The 21,025-nt window shown below is 40.8% G+C and overlaps 1 protein-coding gene across 5 annotated transcripts in view; it reads right to left on the minus strand.

Annotated features, from left to right (window-relative positions):
* The window catches only part of LOC113035410 (uncharacterized), a 102,530-nt gene that overhangs the window by 29,198 nt on the left and 52,307 nt on the right, over positions 1-21,025 (minus strand). For all 5 annotated transcript variants that reach the window (XM_080287810.1, XM_026190955.2, XM_026190954.2 and 2 more), the window contains 13 exons: positions 18,686-18,730; positions 17,087-17,122; positions 12,910-12,972; positions 12,784-12,828; positions 10,659-10,691; positions 7,392-7,430; positions 7,188-7,232; positions 5,348-5,383; positions 4,804-4,848; positions 4,066-4,119; positions 3,534-3,587; positions 1,851-1,931; positions 56-97 (listed from right to left, as the gene is read on the minus strand). In XM_080287810.1, the coding sequence (XP_080143936.1) occupies positions 56-97; positions 1,851-1,931; positions 3,534-3,587; positions 4,066-4,119; positions 4,804-4,848; positions 5,348-5,383; positions 7,188-7,232; positions 7,392-7,430; positions 10,659-10,691; positions 12,784-12,828; positions 12,910-12,972; positions 17,087-17,122; positions 18,686-18,730 (618 nt within the window). The remainder of the gene's footprint in view (positions 1-55; positions 98-1,850; positions 1,932-3,533; positions 3,588-4,065; positions 4,120-4,803; positions 4,849-5,347; positions 5,384-7,187; positions 7,233-7,391; positions 7,431-10,658; positions 10,692-12,783; positions 12,829-12,909; positions 12,973-17,086; positions 17,123-18,685; positions 18,731-21,025) is intronic.

Here is a 21,025-nt window from a genome sequence, read left to right on the forward strand (position 1 = left end):
TGAATTGTTTCTTTTTCACTTTTTATTGCTTATTTGGTGATGTTGGAGGACCTACCTTAGGTCCACGAGACCCTCTAGTTAAAGGCAACCCGTCCCCCTGTAAAAACAAAAACAAAACAAAAAAACAAAGAAGACTTTAGAATAGAAATTCACTGCACACTGATCAGCAATTCTCTTTGAGAACTGAGGTAAGGCCCGAGAAGCAGCCCTAGTGCTTTAATTCAAACAGGAGTCTTGAATCAGTATGAGCTACACACATTACAGTGTTGCCTTATGAGCACATGTTCAATACTGCTTACAACAATTTGATTAGTTTCACTGTACAGATGCAAGGTGATAATGCCGTACCACAGAGAGGGTGGGGGGTGGGGGAGAAAACAAAAAACCTTAATTGGAATCGAGGTGCGGGCATTATTTACTGTACCATCCAGATGAGACATTGATTTCTGTGGTCAGCATGTATTTCTGGTGCAAGTCCTACATTGTAAATTAGCTGGGCAGAAGCTGGGTTTGAGCCAACACAGCAGTTCTTACAGTTTTGGGGAGAAATGGACCAGTTCAGTCAAACGTAAAACACTAAAGTTTGGGAAGTACAGAACTTTTGAAACCAAAGAGATCTGATGACATTAGTGGGGCACTTCCACTCTACAGAAACAGAACTTCTCCCTCGGTATGTGAGAGTAGATCATAAATTTATAGAAATTCATATAAACAGCATGTTTAAAGTACAAAGACTTAGCTGGTTATTATTCAGTTGAAGGCAAGCTCAACAAAGTGTGTGACATCTTAGTTCAGTGGTTTATACATTTGCCTAACAAGGAAACGATCGTGGAAGGAGAAACAGATTCCTTTGGGGTTGTGTCAGGAAGGGCACTGAATACAAAAATCTGCCAAATCAAATGTGCGGCGCTACCTGCTGTGGCGACCCCGCATGAATAAAAGTGGCTTTGTCCTTAGCTGCTTGAGCAGGCTAACTCATTAAAGATATGTTTTGTTTATTTCCTTTTCCCTTACCTTTGTCTTATATGATAACGTCCATAAATGCTAAGGACATTTCTTCCTACATCTCCGCACACTAATGGTATTTTCAAAAGACAGAAATATGTCTGCTTTAAATGAAAGCCATTTTTCTTAGTTTAGCTTTTTCACCTATTGCATACAACACTGTGAGAGGTCATTTTCACGTGGTAAACACCCCATCTTGACACCCACAGCCGTGTTTTTCAATCCCTTTCCAATTTTCCCAGTGCAGGAGAATGTTAAGAGGTTTAAATACGTCGGCCTGAACACAATCTTTCCTTTATTACTCTGCTCACGGTACCCATGGCTTGCTTGATCAGTAGGTCTGCTGTTGGGCTTAATGTTCAGATTGGTGTTTCCACACACAAACAAACACGACTGTTTAAAGCTGCAGAAGTCCAGAGGTGATTGAGAAGTGCGAGTGCCATCAACCGGGATTGAGGCTGTGGCTGCACATGCACAGCCTCTTTGGGAAAGCTATAATGAACATTTCTATATGCAGAGCCATGTCTATAAAAGAAACTGAACAGCTATGTGCTCCAATTACGAGGATAGGTGATTATCCAGGATGGGGATATGTGATGGTGGACTATCTAATGATATTGCTACTTCATAACATCATTGCATCTGCGCTGCTGGAGGACCTAGTTTCTTTAACTTGCCTGCTGCTACTCTAGCTGTTTGCAGGTGATCTGCATTTCTGAAAGTCTCCTGTGTTTCCATCTGCTGTTTTATTGGACTGCATTAATAGTTTTTAATGCTGTATCCTGTGTCTTCAGAGCTGAACCCAACAAGGTGAGGTTACTGTCTACATTTGATATAATACCCACCATATATCCACCCACAGGTTCGCCAGGCTCACCCTTAGGACCTGGAGGTCCTGGTGGGCCGATCATTCCACCAGAGTCCCCCTACAGACAGAAAGACAGATGCTATTTAGAAATTTCTCCATAAAAAAACATTAAACCAGCCCTGTCTTCTTAACAAGCCAAAGAAAGTGCAGTGTTAGTTAGACACAGTGAGGTGAAAAAAAGGGTGAGAAGATGCAAGGATGCACATGTGAACGATGTCAACACCAGCGCATCATGTTAGTGGGAGAACCTTTTGTTTTGCATATTTGTCACACTCACATGTTTTAAATCATCAAAAAAAACCCTATCCAAACCCACCTGACCCTATGTGAAAAAAACAACTGCTCCCCTTGTTAAATCACTTCCACAACCATGTTTGACTGTTGCTATGGTGATCTTTTTATGAAATGGCATGTTTATTTTATGGCAGATGCAAAGGGACTGAAAGCTTTGAAAAATTTCAGAGAATGATTTTCCTCTTAAATTTTAGGGATCATCAAGATGTTTATTTCTTTTTGGTCAGCAGTTTTCTCCCTGGATCTCTCCCACAGATGCCATTTTTTTCCTGGGCTCTGTCTTATTGTTGAAACAGGAAGTTTGACCTTAACTGAGTGAGTTACTTTGTTCCTCATCTGTTCTTTGCTATGCCTTTGCTATCAACCTCAACAGTGCTTTATTGATACTTATCAATTTTTAGCATGGTGGTAATGACTAGCTGCTACAAATGAGCATGTCAGCATTGTTGGGTAAAGACTGCCACCATGCTTAGCATTCATATAGCTGTTCTTTTCCTTTTTTGCTTGTTTTTGGAAAATACTGCTTGAAAAATAAATGAAAGAATTGTAGCATTTTATTGTTTTGTCAATAATATTAGCAGCTATTACTGCTCAAGAGACAGTCTTCCACAGTAAAGTCCCATTTTAAAAAAGTCATGATTGCTTGATTGATTAAGCTGACAATATACTATATTTACTAGTTATCTTTAAAGTTCCTAATAAGAATATACATATATATGTATGTATAAACATTGTTAATTGCTGCATCTGCTAACATTTTTTACTCTATGCTACGCTAACTGCCTTCTACCCCCAGCCTCATATTTAAGCCACAGACGCTGCTTATTTTTTTCTCCTATTTATTCATAGAGCGCCACACGAATGAAGTGCCTCTTAGATTGGAGTCAGTATAGCAAATTTGACAAAGGAGGATTATACAATGGAAAAAACGAGGCTTAAGCATTTTATGTGAATGAATATAGGAGGCTTAAGCACTCTAGGTCTATTTCTCTGCTCTGGAGAATAACAGAGTGACTCTGGTGGGTGGGGAGAATTGAGTGCATCTTCATTCTTTCTGACAAGTAACAAACCCCATCAAATATGCATGTCAGCTGCACACTTTTCCACTTTTCTAGTTTGCCACTTTCAGCAAAGTGTTTGGAATATAACTGCAAGAAGAAGAAAAAAACATTTGTGTGCAAAAACAGAGGAGTGAGAGGCACCGGAGACAGGAACACAAAGTTACACAATGACTGAGGATTGGACGAAGGGCAAGTAATCTAAAAGGCATCTTTGCAAGTTGTCTGGCATGTTGAACCTGTAATAAAACATCATAGCTTCATTTTTCTTTGCTTTCAGGTGAGGACTTGATTTGAAGTTTACCTACCTTTTCTCCTTTCAGTCCATCGTTCCCAGGTACCCCTGGCTCCCCTGGTGAGCCCTGTAAATAGTGGTGAAAAGAGACACATCTATCACCAGGCCTTCATCTTCTCACACACATTTATCTCCTCCTCCTCACTGCTTCAGCAGGCTGCTGTGTTCCAACATAATTTCCCTTAGCCAGGATTTATGAAATGCCTCTTTTCCCTCCCTGCTTTTGAATAAAGACAGATGCTCATTACCGAAGCAGGTGTGGAGAACAGATTGGGCCTCTGCCTCCGTTCCCGGCATAAAGCGCTTAGATTTGCCTCTTTCCACTAATTAATTCTTAAATTTGATTACTGATCGTCTGTGTAAAAATTCTGGACTTTTCTCCCCTACTTCTTCTCTATCTCTGCCTGCTGAGGTTTATCTATTTATCTCTCTATTTGGCTGGCGGCGTTAAGAAAGAGGACGATACGGCAAGGTGACAGATAAGGCGATGAGAAAAAGGAAGACTTGACATGAAGTGCTGGTGTTTATGATGCCAGAACACTTACTGGCTTGCCCGGGAGTCCTGGGGCTCCAGTGGATCCAGGAGGGCCTTGCTTCCCCTGGAAAAACACAAAGGAAAACCAACACTATGGATATTCGATTCTCTTTGTTTGGTTATAGACATGATTTCTGGGCTTTGGGTGTTCTTGCCCAGCCCAGCTACAATGCAAACACTGACTTTCCAAAGAATTTCATGAAACGTTGCCTGAGCAGCAGTATATTTGCATGCATGCGGTATTTCAAGTTAAAGCGAAGCTGTTATTCTGTAAAAGCTTCTCATATTCACTTCCATTTTGAACTGTATTGTTTTTATATGTGAGGATGATCTAAATGATTCATATGTTACCATGGAAACTGAATTTTTACTGTATCTTGGCTTTTATCTCACAGTACATCTTTTACAGTAGCACTGAGACAGAGTCTTCTTAATTAACACTTGATATCATCATGAGCATTATTCAAAAGACTACATTTACAAAACAGGCTTAGAAACACCAAAACTGCAGATTTAGAGTTATTTAATTTGGACTGAACTCTGAATTTCAGTGCATTTTACTTTATTTTCCTTCCATCAATGACCAAAACCTCAGCAGCTCTTGTTATTCTGCTCCTCGGTCAAAGCTATAATGGCCTTTCATGCCTATACGTGTATCATTTTACCTTGTATTTAACACATTTTTAGACTTCAAAGTTTGACCTACTCTAAATGGCACAGCACCCCAGAGATAAACACAAAGCCTCACCTCTGGTCCTTGATCTCCCTTTAGTCCTGGCGGCCCCATGTTTCCCTGTTAAATCACCAAAAAGGGTGAATAAGACGCACACGGGAGGCAGGAAACTGCAGGAAAAACATCTTGACCTCTGTGCTTTGTCATACAGCGCTGAGAGAAAAACTACATAGATTTGATTTCTTTCTGAGTTCAGTGTTTAGCAGAACTTTTGTGTGCTCCATGAATGTTTTGGAGTATTTGGTGAAACCTAAACAACAGAAAGAAACTTTGTGCAGCACGGTACCCTCCGGTAACAGCTCAATAACATCACTGGACTTCGTAGGGTTACTGCCAACCTACCAAATATACACCGAAGAAAGGATCCCTTCTAAAAAAAATAGAATCCGACAGAGAAATCAGTAATACCCTGCTGCGACTACTGGTGTACAAACACTGTGGAGCTTGTGTGGAGAGTTACAGAGAGTACTACGTTGGACAGGAAGGAATTTTGTAGCCTTATTTTCTTGGCAGTAGATACTCAAGTTTTAGTGCAAAGGTTAAGTCTTTGATAAGTCACCTTGAAGCCTTGCGGTCCTTGAGCGCCTCTCTCCCCCTGCAGAAAGTAAAGGAAACAGAAAAACATCCGTTCTCAAGATGTGTATAAAGATCCAAGCCATTTCTCTGGCTGACTGTGGTTAAGGTTTAAAAAAAAAGTCTTCAAGGACTTTCGTGAAGTTAGCATATGATGTGAAGGTTAAAACACAGAATATTTCCTTTGCCAAGTTAGCTTTTTTCTTGCACTGAGAATGTGAATATAATAAAATCAGCAGCTGTTGAGAAAAAAAATGAGTGTGTGAAATTTTTCTCTTGGCTTCATACCACACTACATTTTTTTTTAAAATGTTTGCACTGTTCTTCTGGCTTTTTCAACAAAGAAACACCGAAATATGATTAATGTGGCAATTCTCAGCTTTAATTTGACTCCGACTATGATGTGTCGCTGTTATGACACAAACACGGTGCTCAGTGTTTACGGGTTGATTAGTAGGGGGCTGATATACTCAGTGACTGGCTGCAGTCTCCAGGCCTTCCCTATACTTCCACTTTCCTCTTTGAGTGGTCTCTCTGCTGATAGTCTGCTATCCAGTCTGTTCTTCAGCAAGCAGATTGCATCCTCAATCACACTTAGATTAGAGTATTTGACTCAGTCACTTGAGGATAGTCCCACTCTTCACCCTGAAAAGCTCTCTCTAACTTTATGTTTAGGATGTTTTTTCTGAATATTACCACACATAATGCTCCTGTACGCACTGTCACTTCAGAACTGCTACAATGCTTTACACATGAGGTCACATGACCTTTGGTTTTTGAGCTATTCCTTTTTTCTCCCCACTACATTCTCCTCTTTGTAACATTTGATTGAGGTTAATTTTGTGTCATTTTGTGTCATTGCAGAAAATTGTTCCACAGCACTCGTAGCTTCCTATTGTTCTTTTTTTGGTCTGGTTTTTTTTGTAAATTGCACGCTTTTCTCTCCTATTTGCAGGGTTACCATGGTTTTGCATCCTGTTTTGAATCCTCTGAGGTCATGCTGTCTTAATCACTGACAGGGACACATGTATGCTGACACACAGAAAACATTTCTCACTTGCTGTGCAGTTACAAATGGGCTTTTTTTTTTTTTTTTTTTTACACACCACAAAAATATTTTTCCCAGCCATCAACGATATTTGTGTACCAGTTATTTTCCCACTTTGTGCTGCTTCACGGCAAACAACCTCTGACGCCTCTCTGACTCTGGATCTCCTTCATGTGAATGATGACCTCTTTATGCCTCAATCTGACAGGCAGCTCCACTCTTCCGCTCTTCTGGGCGTGTCCACTTACTTTTGAACCCTTCCATTTCAAATATTTCACATGTGATTCTTTCAGCATTGACATAAATATACTTTAATTAAGGCAGAGACTTGACACTTTATTATAGATTTTCTAAAACTTGATGCACTGACAAAGACAGTCTGATTCTGCATCTCTGCTTGTGATTTGTTTTTTTTCTCTTTTCATTCAGCTGACTGTCTTTTGATGTTTTGGCCAATAGCTGCGTCAGTGGCCTTTTGTAATCTGCTTGCTTCCAGTAGATGCGTCTGTTGTTTTGAGGTCCAAACAATAATTGCATGCCAATTTATTCAGCGGCTCACCTTGTGCTTCTTTACAAAGCGCAAGGATGAAATTCAACTCAGAAACTGCACAGTAGGTGAAGTCCCATTGTTCTTTCAAAAATCAAATGTCAGTCCCGCTTTTGTTGACGCTACGTAAGAAATTGGTGTTTTTCACACTGTGGTGTTGGAGGCAATGTCTGAGACCTAATGCTTAGTTTCCTGTTGTTAAATTGTCTTAATAATGACAGAAAATCTCACCTCATCTCCTTTTTCTCCTTTTAGGGCTCTTTCCTTCATTTCGTCCTTAAAAAGGAAAAGAAAAGAAAACAGAAAAGAACAGGAGAAAGCAGATGACTTTAAAATTTGACTGTACCGTACTTTGTGTGCAGTGTGAACAAGGAGCTTGAGGAAATAAGACACTACATAAACATTTCATGTTCGGTGACATAAACAGCTGCTTACAGTTCCAGAAAGCTGTCTTAATCCATGTGCTGTCATCACCTAGGAGTAACGAAAAAGACACAGTGTTCTCTAAAAAGTTCATTGATCTCACAATTAGTGCAAGTGAAAACTGAAATAAATAAATAAAAGGAAACAAAGTGATTTGAGCTACTGAATATTTTAAGAATGCATGAGTGGCAGCTCCTATTTAATTCACAATTGGCTCTCTTGCCACCGGTCTGAACCCAGGTTAGATAAGAAAAGATTAAATCTGTATTTTTCCTTTCTCTTTCGCGGTATACTTTCAATACAGCTCAGAGATGGGGTGACAGTGCAGCTGGGCAGAGCCTGCTACAACAAAATTAACGAAAGGCACGAGGTCAAGACCACTCGATGCACCGAAATTAAAGTCGCAAATCAAAGTGTTTGTACGGAGCTCCTAAGTTTCATATTGTCGCTTAGACCCGCCATTAACGCACTCCCCATCTAATCAGATTATAGTTTGAAATGAAAGTGCACGTGTTGATACACCTGTGAGCGAACTGGCTAAACTGCTGACAAATTGAAAACGAGTAAACATGCAAAAGTGTGACTCCACAAAATCCTTCGCTTTGGAAAAATAAAGATGTTTTCCATAAAATCCAGTTTCACAAAAGACCACAATTGCCTTTGAGAGCATGCACACGCCGGGTAGAGGTGGCGCGGTTCAGCCGGCGATGATACGAGCGATTGTTTCAGTTGGATTGCTCACAATCACATTTCAGTGCTGACACTGGAGACATTTACTGAAGGCAGACCTATCTGTGCAGATGCAGATACAATCTGGATATGAGCTTCACCACAGAAATGTTGGTATAAAGTGGACAAAAGGTTTTTAAGTGGATCTGATGTTTCAGGCCTAGTGCATCTATCTGCAATCATCAGAACTCATTATATCTGAATGTCCTAAGGCCTCTTGTGTTAACCATGTGTTTTGTGCCTGTGTGCAGTTATAACCTGGTCATTCTTGCAAGATTTAATGATATCAGAAGCAAGAGGAAACAGGAGCAATCTGGGGACTAAAAGCCATATCTGTGGGAGATATCTGCATGTGCCTACAGCTGACATCATTTTCATTAGTAACCGGACTGTTTCTCATTTAACTTTGATCCTTTTTTTCCTCTCTATCCAGCTGTTACAGCTGTTCTTATTTCCTTACTAAATGCGTCTCTAAGCCTTTTGGAAATTTTGTTGCAAAGAGGCTACATACCCTGGGGTGCTTTCTCTTCCTTTAGCAACAATAGTCAAACTAAGATTTGACAAAGATACTGAAACCTCGAACGCATCCCTGCGCAATCAGTCAACCTTCAACTTGCATATTCTCAATGTCTTTACTCATTGTCATCAACATGTGACTCAATTTCTGTCCAAATTTGGCATAACAGATAACCTGGCATAACAGATTCAGTTTAATAGATTATAAGCTCTATTTTAAAGGCGGGGACAATAAAAAACAGCACAGTCTCAGAGCTAAAAAGACTGTTTTGCCACTTTAAGGACATTGGGGGAAGTGATGACCATGCATGCCTGTAAGCGCACTGCTCCTCCCTGTCACTAATAAACACAGGCACAAGAAGGTTTATGAAGGGAGGGTAATGATCTGAACCCTCGCTTCTGCTGTGTAAGGGAAATCAATGTTTAACTGCCAAAATTATCTGCCACGGGAAAGCAGAGAGCACAGACAGAGCCTGGTACTAAATATTCAAATAGCCTCATTTATCAAATGACTAATGTTTTCCTCTCTGCCGTGTGCTCTAGTACACATCTCATATATCCTGGGTGGCCCACACCTCACTACACAACAATGAACACAATTTCTATTTCTGTTTCGATAGAAAAAGTCTTAATCCACGAGTAGAAACGAAATTCAAACAAATAAACAAAACGACACTTGCATTGACGTACATTTTTATCAAATTACATTTTTGTTGGGTACACAGAAACCAGTGAAACCAGCAGAAATTGAGTGATATTTGTTCACTCTGTAATTAAGTTGTCTAATTTCCTTATGAATCATTTGCTAACGAGCAATGAAAGTGAGAATGAGAATCAAAGCCATCAAACTTTGTTTCCAAGCTCACGTCTAAAGCCTTCAGAAGTTCAATAGGAAGCAGATCTTTAGAACAAAACCCATTAGGGCCGAGTCCTCTAAATGTCAAAGTCTTTTAAGACACAAAGACTTTGAGACTGTTTTCATTTGATACTTTTTTATCCTTTTTTCTTTCTTTCCTTTAAAAAAAAGGCTACAAATAGTTGCTGCCTCCCTTTGGAGTCATTACTGCCGCCTCAGAGATCTTTACCTGATTCGTCACAGTGTATTTTTGTCTTTAAAATGTCTAAGTAATGAGTTCTATCATGCCAGCGCCACCCACTCTGTGTCACCTTCAGCATATGTCAGACATCCACTGTGACGTCAGTGTTTCTGTTTCTGATCTGCCTTTCAGCTGAAACTGTCGCGCAAATGGGAAAAAAAGTAAGATCGGGGCTTGTAATGGTTTGTAATTCTGTAATTTAAAATTATGAGCACCACGAGCGGGCCGTGTACCGCGTGACCCCCATTACTTCACACGACAAAGACTCCCAGGCGAAGGATTTTAACATCTGATGAGTGCAAATGCGTTCTGTGGATGCCAGACACACAAAAAGTCACAGTTCGTAGCTTTTCAGCGCCGTGAAAGCTATTCCGTGCACAATTCCCAGATATGCATGTGGTTTATAGTTCTCAGGGAGCTGCCAATTATCAGTGAATTCATTATCTGAAAAAAGGAGGGAGCTATTTCCAGAGAAATTCAACATGACTAATCTCATCTGCCTTAAAAAGGCTGCCCATGTTTGGTGCCCTTTATCAACACTGATCCCCTGCTCATATTAAAAAAAAAAAAAGAAAGACAGAAAGAAAGAACGAAAAAGTATATATTTAATGATAGAACAGAGCTGGAGGACTGTCAAAGAAAGGAAATTGGTTACAAGATGACATGCCACCATGGTCGAGGCGTGACTGCAAAGGTAAACACTGCACCGCTCTTTATTTCTTCTCCTCGGTTCCCAAATTCTATTACGAGCAGCTCGCTGACGTACAAACATCGGACATATTTTTGTGTTCGTCACAAAAAAAAAGTACAAACAAATGCTTTCGTGACTCATCCAGCATGGTGTGTTGTCTCTCAGGATGAAACCTAAGAATGCCATTTCATGCCAACTCATAGTAAAGACTATTTCTGTGAGGCGGGGTTGCATAGATTTACTTACAGGACCGGGAGGACCAGGAGGGCCGACATCACCCTGAAAATCCAACAGAAACATTGTATCAGTGGCTGCTTATGACGGTGACAGAGCGACAAGCTGGCAGTGACAAAAAAGAAGGAACATAAAAAAGCACTTGAGAAACCAGTGCTGAAAGCAAGCTGCCACAGGTTACCTGGAACAACTACATCAATAGGTTTAAGAGCAACAGTTAAGAAAGCAATAACATGAGCAGTCTTTAGTGAAAACACTGCCACAGCCAAAAGACGAGCAGAAACAAAACATAATTCTCCTTAAAGAGCGTGCTGGGATACCGCCTCTCAGGTGTCTCACACAGAATGCTAATTAACGTTGTGTATGTCCATACCATGTAACCTATGAGCATTGTAATGGGCTTATTAAGTGCCCCGGGGAACCTTTCAATTTGGCAAAGCACGTGGGAGCGTCAGTTCTTTCATTTGCAATTTACAAACTGCAATTTTTGTGGTTGTAATAGAGCAAAAAAACCCCAAACAAACACATGTTGTACCTTACCACTTTTTAACAGAAAAAGGTTTCCAGCGATTTAAATGTCAGTTTAAAAATACCCACATATTACAAGTTAAAAAAAGTCACACAACTCATTTGTGGCACGGCTCTTGGGATGTCAATGTCAGTAAGTCCATCGCTTTGGTCCAGAGAGAAATACCCCTGTTTGATGGATTGCTATGAAATTGCACAGAGGTATGCATTGTTCCCCGATGATGAATCTGGCTGACTTTTGGACTGTAAGACTTCGAGAAATATGGTTCACATTTCCATGCTGCCCGTGCCATATATCAAAAGACTCTGGTCATCCTTTAACTGTTCCTCTTGGAATACAAGCACATGTTTGACTTTTAGTGCAATAGCTTGACAGCACTGGGATGGACAGCCATACAGTTGGCCACATAGTACCAAGTTTTCCTCTATTGTCATGAACAGCTCATGTTTGCTTCTTCTCCTACTAAAAAAATTGTGTCTAACATTTGTCCTTAGACCTTTTGAGCATCGTTTTAGTTAGTTGGATGCCCATTCACAGTCCCAAAGGAGCAGGGGATCAAACTGCCAATACAGCCTACTGAGGCCAGGCTGCACCTCTGACAGAAATACCCCCACCTGTATGAACTGCTGTGGAAATTTTGAGTGCGATAAACCTAATCGAGGAGTTTAATCATTTTGGTGATTCAACAGCTCATCATCTGGCACCATCAGCATCAGACCAAAACTTCAATTTTCCCAGCTATCTAAAATAATATGCAGAACACAGCCAGAATTATACATACTCGGGATCAACGTGACAGCACTGATATAATGGAAATGTCAGCAATTCAGCTCCAGCCTCACACCTCTGCAGGTATGACTGCTTTAGAAACAAACGCAATCAACTGAACTCCACATACATCTATTCAAAATCAAGTTTTGCATGCATTATAAGCTGTGCGTACCTCTCAGTGCCTACCTATTGAAATGACAGAATGCAATCATTTTGAATGTATGTAAAGGAATTGGAAAATAGGGCAACGCGGTAAAATAATTTGTTGCGTATTTGTTAAGTTCTTACAGTTTAAAAGTCAGGAGCTACTGTAAAAATATGTAAATTGCTCTGTCTGCTTGAACAATAATACTTCATTCTTCTTTAGACCTAACTTCCTGCTTAGTGACACATAAAGAGGCACACTGAGATAGATAATTAAAGAAAATACCGTACAGACGCCACTGAGAACTCTGGTCCTGGTTTGTTTGTCTTTACCGCAAGAGATTTCTTCTGCAAATTATTGCTCTGACTCTATTATATTAACACGTAGAAAACACAAAAATACACACATACACACTCTCACACATACACACAACCTGTCAGTAATGAGAAAATGAGCTGGACCATGCTTAGAGGAGCAAATGATACAAACAATTGCAAATGTAAAAAACAAACACGCACAACAAATCGTCGGCAGCTTCATTATTTGTTGGCAGATGATTTTAAAGATCACTGGAGGATAAACGGACTCGAAGAAGAAGAAGACGACTAACTCAGGAGGTTTAGCCTCAGAGTCTCAGGGAGCAGAAACAGAGGGAATCATCATATTTGCCACTTGACATTGATGTGACTTACTTTTTGTCCTTTCATGCCGCCGGATCCCTCGGCACCTGGCTGACCCTGTGGGAGAGGGAGGGAAGCCTCGGTTAATGACTCTGTAACGCAGCGGCATTGTAAATGTCAGTGCAGGAAAATACGTACAGGATCTCCTCTTTCTCCTTTCTCCCCCTTTTCCCCCAGGACTCCAGGCTCCCCCTTCTCCCCCTATATGAACAGAGCAGATCTCTGACAGTGACTGACAGCCAAAGCAGGACGAAAAGACACAAAGACACAAAGCTCTGAGAGTGAAACTTAGGTAAGGACAGTTGCTATGAATAAGTAATCAGAAAAAAAAAAAAATTCAGTACCGTGTCATCTCAAAATCAAAAGAGTTTGTAATTATGGAAGGGGCCAAAAGAAACACAGTGGCACAAGCTTCATGAGCCTGTGGCGTTATGTTAGACTTGCAGGATAATGAAAAACTTAATTCCCTGTTGCACTGCAGCACTTTCATGATGCCGTTCCCCTGCCTGCCAATAGATGGCACTTCATGACTGCCAGTGAGATGCCCTTGAAGTGTTTTGACAGGATTTTTTTCTGTCAGTTATGTGGCGAATATACTAAATAAACAGAACTCTAAGACAAATGTGCTCCATCCTTGGTCAAGACAGATAGTTAATGAATAATTTGTGATAAATATATATATATTTTTTGCAATCGTATACACATAGGAACTAGCTTTCTCACAATCTGCATACATTCAGCACCTACTTATGACCTTTATTGCTTATATTTTTTGTCATGCAAAGTCTTGGAGTCTTGGCTACATTTAGAAAGTGTGGCAAATATGTTGTCCGTGGCACATGTGTAAAGATTTGTAGGGAGTGCTTCACATACTCTGTGCAAAGACATTATGGAACATCTGTTTACCAATATAATATGACAAAAAGACATCTGAGAAAGTTTGCAGCACATTTGTACGCTCACTAACAGAGCCTGGACGCTAACAGACAATAATTGTCATTCAGTCCCTTCGACTTGCTAATGACAGCCGTGGTATATTCATTTAATGAGACATAGTCAGTGTTTCCTCATCCAAATTAGGAGCTGTTATTAAGTCAGCAGTGGCTGCAATGTATGAACAGATGGATTGTCTTATTAATATTTTAGTCGGGGAGGAGGAACAAGTGGCAAAACTGACTTTGAGCACTAATTTTTTGCAGCTTTATCAACTATGTGGAAACTCACCACACTACTGCGGAGACGTTGCAAGCAAATCAACTATATGAACGTTGGGAGGCTGTAAAGTAGGCCGCCAACCCACCATGCTGCACACAGAATTGTGGAAGTAGTTAACGGGTGAGTTATGACTGACATTCAGCGTAACACACAAGATGGAAAACTATTGTTATCCGAGTTGTCACTTGTACACTGTAATCTGGCGCAGACTCATGGCAAAAAAGAAAAAAAATTCTATCTTTATCTTTGTTTGATCTCCACGGAAGATTATTCAAAGTCAATTTACTGGCAGAGGTGTATGTAACAAGTTAATAAACCTTTCAAACGAGATTAACTGCGCCACAGCCAATATTTATGTAGATTATGACTGTATTTATACGAAGAGAAAGCCCACCGTGTATAAGACAGGGAAGCGCTCCACCTGTGGGTGTCTGCGGGTGATATGTTGCCTCTGAGAAACCTTGACTCATCAAACTGCAATTAAGCCTGTCTTGCATCCCTCTATCCATCAATATCTGCAGCATTCTGTCAGAGCCCATTTGAGACTGTCAGTGGGAGATGCAGTTATGGAGATGTAATTCATGAGAACACCGTCTTCCCAGCACATCATCCACTGCAGACCTTTTTTTTTTGTCTCCTTTAAAACATTCACCCGCTGTTGAGTGAGTGAGCGAGCGAGTGAGAGGGGGCTCAGCTCACACAGATGTTGCACAAGCTGCAGTTTAGTCTAACTTGCGTCTATTTTGTCCAAGTTAAAAAATGCACAAGGATGGCACTGAGAGGTACGGAGAATCCCCGGCGCTGTTCAATTATTGCTGCTCGTGAAAACTGTTACTTTTCATTCCTCTTGGAGGTGCGAGGGCTTATCTGCTCTCGCGTATCGTCCCCGGTTTGCTTAAATTCCTTTAAATGCATTACAGTTCTGTTTTTCATTATGGAAGATTAAAACGTGCAGTGATTCTCTGGGACACAAGTTTCCTTGTCAGCCACAGAAAGCATAAATTTATAATGATAAAGTGAAGACGTATCCGTGATGTAGGGGCATGACTGATTTATGGCAAGGGCGAGGCTGGCATGCACATTTAATGGAAGAATTAGAGCACGGGAACAATAGTGCTTAGCAGCGCATGTCTCATCTAACATCTACATAAGCATTAAAATGAATGCTTTAATCATGTCCTTTAATCAAAATGTTACGTTTAATCTAATCGCAAACGTAGCTTTAGTCTCCTACGAGCGTTGTCCCCTTCAGGCGTAACGCTACATTTAATAAGAATTCATTTTAATGTTTTAAGTCAGAGCAGGCCTGCAGGTCTACTTTCTCAAGCACTTGTAAACTTGTAGCACACGCCATAAACCCAAAAGCTCAAAATTAAGCAGATTAAGTTCATATTTACGTTCATATTTGCTCATACTAAAGGAGGAAGGTGAGCAAAAGGATGGAGCTAGGCCTGTTTTAAAATCAAAAATGCTCTGTGTTGAGTTATAACTTGCTCCAGTTGTTTCTGTTACCTTTGTGTCAGATTAGCAAAGGTGTGACACCATAAGTGAAGTGATATGTTGGGAGTAATGCTCTGCTGGGTGTGAAAATAAAGACCTGTTTGTCTCCATTGAGGTTTTGCTAGATTAAAAATAATGCTTATTCTGTTACAGTGTGATGCTGCTTAAGTCTGCGTACAAAAATTGGAAGGATGCAAATAAATACCTGGTTAAGGTAACACGGGTGTCTGTAAGTCAACTTATAATACCTGACAACTGAAGAGACGAGTCAAAAATAAGTTACGTTTTCCTTGTCAGCACCAATGGAAACATTTGACTTAAAAGTCTAGAGTCAGATAATCAGGACAGAATACTGTTTATTTTCTCTGCCTGAATCTGTTCTACAATAATTATTTGTTACTGTTTTTTGGTTTTAGCGAGTCTTATTCTTCTCTGTGTTCAAACTTTTTAACAAAGGGTCTCATTAAAGAGAAGCAGCATTTGAAAATTAAAAAAGAAAATTCCAAGACAACAATCACAGGGTTATTTTCATTTCTGACAAATAAAATTTGGACTTCTATGGATTCATTTTATGATTCAAGTATAAACACTAAAGCTGCAACTGAGCAGTCGGTTGGTCAAACATGAAAACGCCTGTCAGTTGAGTCACACGACCCCAATAGGCGCTCCACCTCCATCTGTATCTACTGCAATCCCATTTGTTTTGAAGTATAATAACTGTGTCCTCATATAGACAACTTTCTTTTTCAAGGTTGGCCAGCAGACACTTCTCCTTCCTCTGGGCAGAGGGAGCAGGAGGTTTTCTGCGGCCCAAGCTGACACCACCGCAAAACCATACACCTATACATCAAATGAACAGCTGCGGTCAAGAGGGTGTCCACTACACAATGGCTTTCACTCTCAGCATGATCACAAGTAGGCCACTGGAGGCTTGGCGGGTGGTGGTGGTTATTTTTTATTTTTTTTGAAGGAAGCAGGTTACAAGAAAGACAACGGGAGGTCTGGTACAACTTTTTTTCCCTTTACACTGCGTATGTCATGCAGCCTCTGGTGAGCTACAGCACCCCTGGGCTTCATGAAAATGATTGCAGGCCCTGTTTTTTTTTGTTTTTTTGCAAAAGCACTGTATGTAATGACCATCTGTCTGTTTGGAGTGTGAGCAGTGAGTCATGCTGGGTTGCACTGCAGGAGATGCAGGGTGGGAACAGCTATTTAACTTGCACAGTAGATAGTGTACAATTGACTGAAAGGTGCCACCTCTGAAGACGGATATCTGCTCTCGACTATAAACACACACACAAAAGTCAGTCAAGGGCAGAGCAGACTCTACTTCAGGTGGCACATACGTCAGACTTGTCCAGATGAGTTTCTTGGGACAACAACTTTGGCACATCTTTATACAGACAACACTTTGCAGATGATTAAACTCCTTGGCTATTCGGGAGGCTGCTACAGTGAACACTGCTCAGTCATCTTGGCAATTCACACGTGCTGGAAGTGAAGGTAAGGGCCAGTTTATCAAAAGCAGGAGACACCTCGAATCTACTTTAAACGCCGCTTGTCAGTATTTGTTTTGTAGTGAAAAATGTTTGGGTAATACCTTGGCACTTGCTCCTTCGGCGGCTCCTGCGGGACCCTGTGAAATAAGAAGACAATTATATGAAAACTCATGCGAGCGCCGCACATGTTATTCATCACAAATACATAACAATCGTAACCCTATCCTGACCCTTATGAAGATATAAATTATTCCTGCAAATATCCCTGTGACTGGCTTTTCCATATATTATATATTTTTTTAACCTTTGCACTGATGTTGCCTTTCATAAAGACATGGCCGGATCCCTCTAGTCGGCAGCTAATCTTTGAGTGCGTCTTTGTTATGCGCCTTTCACAGGCTCCCCTGTTGTCGTCAAATGCTAATTTGACTTTGAAAAATAACCGCTGCCTCCTCAACTGCGCACACACGTCCTGCTGCCAATGGACAAGAGAGAGTGATGCCCTGGAGTGTGTTTTGAATAGATGATTTTGCCCCTGAGATCTACCTCAGCAAAACAGGTGACTCATAAATGCCAATACCGGGGGACGGAGGCAAATCTGGCACATGCGAAGGGTATCATCAGGACATTGCCATTTAGAAATGTCACACCTTCTCCATCCTGCCTTTCTTTTCTCCTATGACTTTGTGTTCCACAACTTTACGAGTTATTAAAGAGAAAAAAAGGAAGAAGCAGGGGCTAAAATGAGTCACACGTGGGAGACACTGTTTAACAGTGAGTGGCTCAATTATAATGAAGATAATTGAACCTGGGCACCGGTAACAGACGCAGCACAGAATCTCTCTCGATTTGTGGATGGAATAAAATAAGCCAAACCCTATGTCTCTGATCAAGAGTGTAATCAAGACAATCGTGCATGAAAATAATTGGACACCCAAAACATCAGAGTTACACAATCCCCAAACACTCCTGTTTGTCCTGGCGTCAGAGCAGTTAAACATCTGACAAGTTGTCTCCTTTAACGCATCACAGTGTTTGTGACCTTTAGTGTGTGGGTCACTACACAAACACACAAATGGCGTCTGGAATTGGCTCGGTCGCCTAAGGAAAAGACCATATTTCAAGGAGTCAATGGGCCCTCTAGGCAGACTTGTCCTACTTGTCAATACAAACATTTTAAAGTGCTACCTTAATATACCCTTTGTGGTTTGGTGCCGATAATGTAGCCTGTTTGTAGCAGTATGGGAGAAGATTTTGAGCAAATCAATAAAGCACGAGAAAGCATGAAATTAGTTAACATAGAACAATGTCGGTGTAATTGCTCTTTTTCGGGGCAGATTTTGTATTCTGCAGCGCTGGCCTTATTGACTGTTTGCTTTAATATGTTTTTGTAGTTGTAATAAATTTGTAACTTCTTTAATGTGTCTGAATTTATTTGGATATCAGTAAAAAAAAACAACCCTTTTTGTGATCTCAGGAGAATTCCCGGTCTAATAAAGGTTGAGCCGAACTCTGTTTTCACTGCTGGTAATTGGGTGTTATAGGCAGACAGAGTAGATGTGCAAACCAAACAAATGATCTATTAAGCTGAAACGAATGCATTTGGATATTTTCGATAGCACTATAGATCTTGACCTTCTATGTAAAATCAAAAGGAAAGAGCCTATGTACACAAGTGAGAGTGGCAGTAGATAACTTACAGGCGAGCCTCTGGGTCCAGGATCTCCAGGTTTTCCTCTCCGCCCCTTAGGAAAGCGTAGGGGGAAAAAAAGTAGACCAAGATGAGTCAATATGCAATAACAGGTGTGGCTGGGCATGCATGCTGCCAGCAATTAAGGCTAGACAGCAACTCCTGTCACAGTCTCTAATTTGCTTTTAATTAACAACAAGAAAACTGCTTAATTGCTGCACCCTGTGTGGCCTGCTACTCTTTGTTCCCTCCTTTGGTTTACTGTCTCCTTTCCAGCTGTGCAAGTCCCTCAGTGCATCAATCAACCCGAGGAGTGAAAACAGCAGCAAACAGGACAAGCCAGCCAGCGCTGTCCAGTGTTGCAAAACAAAGTCAGAACAAAGCCACATTTTGAACCATTTTGTTCTGAGTTGTTCTTCACATTCTCTGAATAACAAACCCCCCCAGCTCTCTCAGAATCTGCGAGTCTTGGAAAAAACTGAAATGTAAATGAGATGTATTCCTGAATCTGAACCAAACCAAAGTTGGTTTAATTTACATCAAGAGGGTTTATGTACTAGTGAGAAAAGAGGATAAAGCTCTGTGGGATAGAACTGCAGATATCCACTGGCAGAGCATCGGTGGCTCTGTATTGAGGATTGCCTGAAACGAGCGCACGTGCACACAAAACCGATGTAAAATCGACTTATTTAAGAGATGACAATACTCTGGCGGCAATCAATGGTAGAAGTGTGAGACAATGCAGAGATCTGTAATCAGGCTAAACACGATTACATCTTTCTAATTTGAGTGTCATCATCTGACACAGTGCTGCTATGTTAATAATATCGCAGTTCTCTTCTACTGTATGTGTCAGTACGGGCGACGCAAAAACACTGCTCTCCTCTTCCGAGTTAGCAGCTGGGTAGATCTGTGGAGAGGAAAGGCTCAGTGGCTGCTGAAAGAAAAGTTCGGAATCACAAAGCAACGCCCCCGACGCTTCCCTCTGACATTTCATGTGTGCGCACTTTGATTATCTGGGTCGAATTTGACATGTACGTTTGCCTGCAACAAAGACAGAGGAAGAAACTTCACTGAGAGCTATTGCTTTTAATCATCTGCGTGTGCACTAATGCTCCTACTCTGTGTGTGCTTCTCTCTCAGATTACAGCATTATGAAAAGGGGAGAAGACAAAGTGTAGTACAGTAAATATTAAACTTAATAATGGCACAGTAGAACCGATGTGTGCCTCCTCTGTTCGTGCTGTTTGATGTACCAACAAAGCTCTGGCCAGCATCTTTTGATCATCAGTGTTAATGCATTTCTGAGGCTACTGTACGTGTGCTTTAATGTGAACGTGAACGAGGGCTACATAGAGAAGAGGTGGAAAGTTGAATTGCCTTGATGGGAAGAAACAGACTCTTTAAACCTTAAAATCCCTTCCTTCAAATGACTGAGATTATATATTATGTTGGAATAACCTCTTTGAAATGTAATTGAGGCTGGTTTCCTTTGTGGCAGAGTGGCAGCCGAACCATTCGGAAAGGGCTCACGCTTTAAGATGCAGATTCAAAACTGACTTGTATAATAGACTTCTATGTGTCACATTACAGCATTTCTGTGAGGGTGGATGGCGCTCATTTTTCACACTGATAATTCATCGGCTGACACCGCATCGCTGCTACGACTGCAAAGAAGATCAGACTGTTTGTTCTAGCCCTCTGTCCCCGCTGCTGCCCTTTCCCCTCTGAACATAACAACAAAAGCAGATTACACATATAAGTAATTTAGGTAATGAATATTTCATACGCTATTATTTCAAGTAGGTCATGAATTGTGCAGTTTTCCAAACTATTTCTCCACATTTGCCCTTAAATCCCTTTAAACTCCAAAGTACGTACTAATTTTATGCCCATGTATTTGCATATGTTCATCAAAATAAATAGTGGAGCTCTGTATCTGAGGTTAACAACATATTACCAGCAAATTTCGATCAAAAAAAAGATGCCAGTAGAAGATTGCAGGAAGATCAGATCAGGTTGCAACCAGCTAAATATGTCTCCCTCACCCAACCTTTTCCCTGTGTATAAATAGTCAATTTATAGTCACAGGTGTTTATACGGTAATAATGACTGAAGAATGGCAGCGAGTGTGAGCATAAGGGAAAGTTTATAAGATGGTAGATGACCTGCTATGACGCATGGAGACAGCTCTACTAACAAAAAGTCAGGAGGCAGAGGTGGAGGTGACAGAGTTGAAGACGTTCAGATTTTCATCTGCAGTGACCAGAATGGACAGGATTAGAAATGAGTGCATCAGAGGGACAGCTCAGGTTCAAGAAAAAGGTTGGAGGAAAAGGTAGAGAGGCGA

This window comes from Astatotilapia calliptera, chromosome 13 (assembly GCF_964374335.1).
Source record: "Astatotilapia calliptera chromosome 13, fAstCal68.1, whole genome shotgun sequence".
Taxonomy (NCBI): domain Eukaryota; kingdom Metazoa; phylum Chordata; class Actinopteri; order Cichliformes; family Cichlidae; genus Astatotilapia; species Astatotilapia calliptera.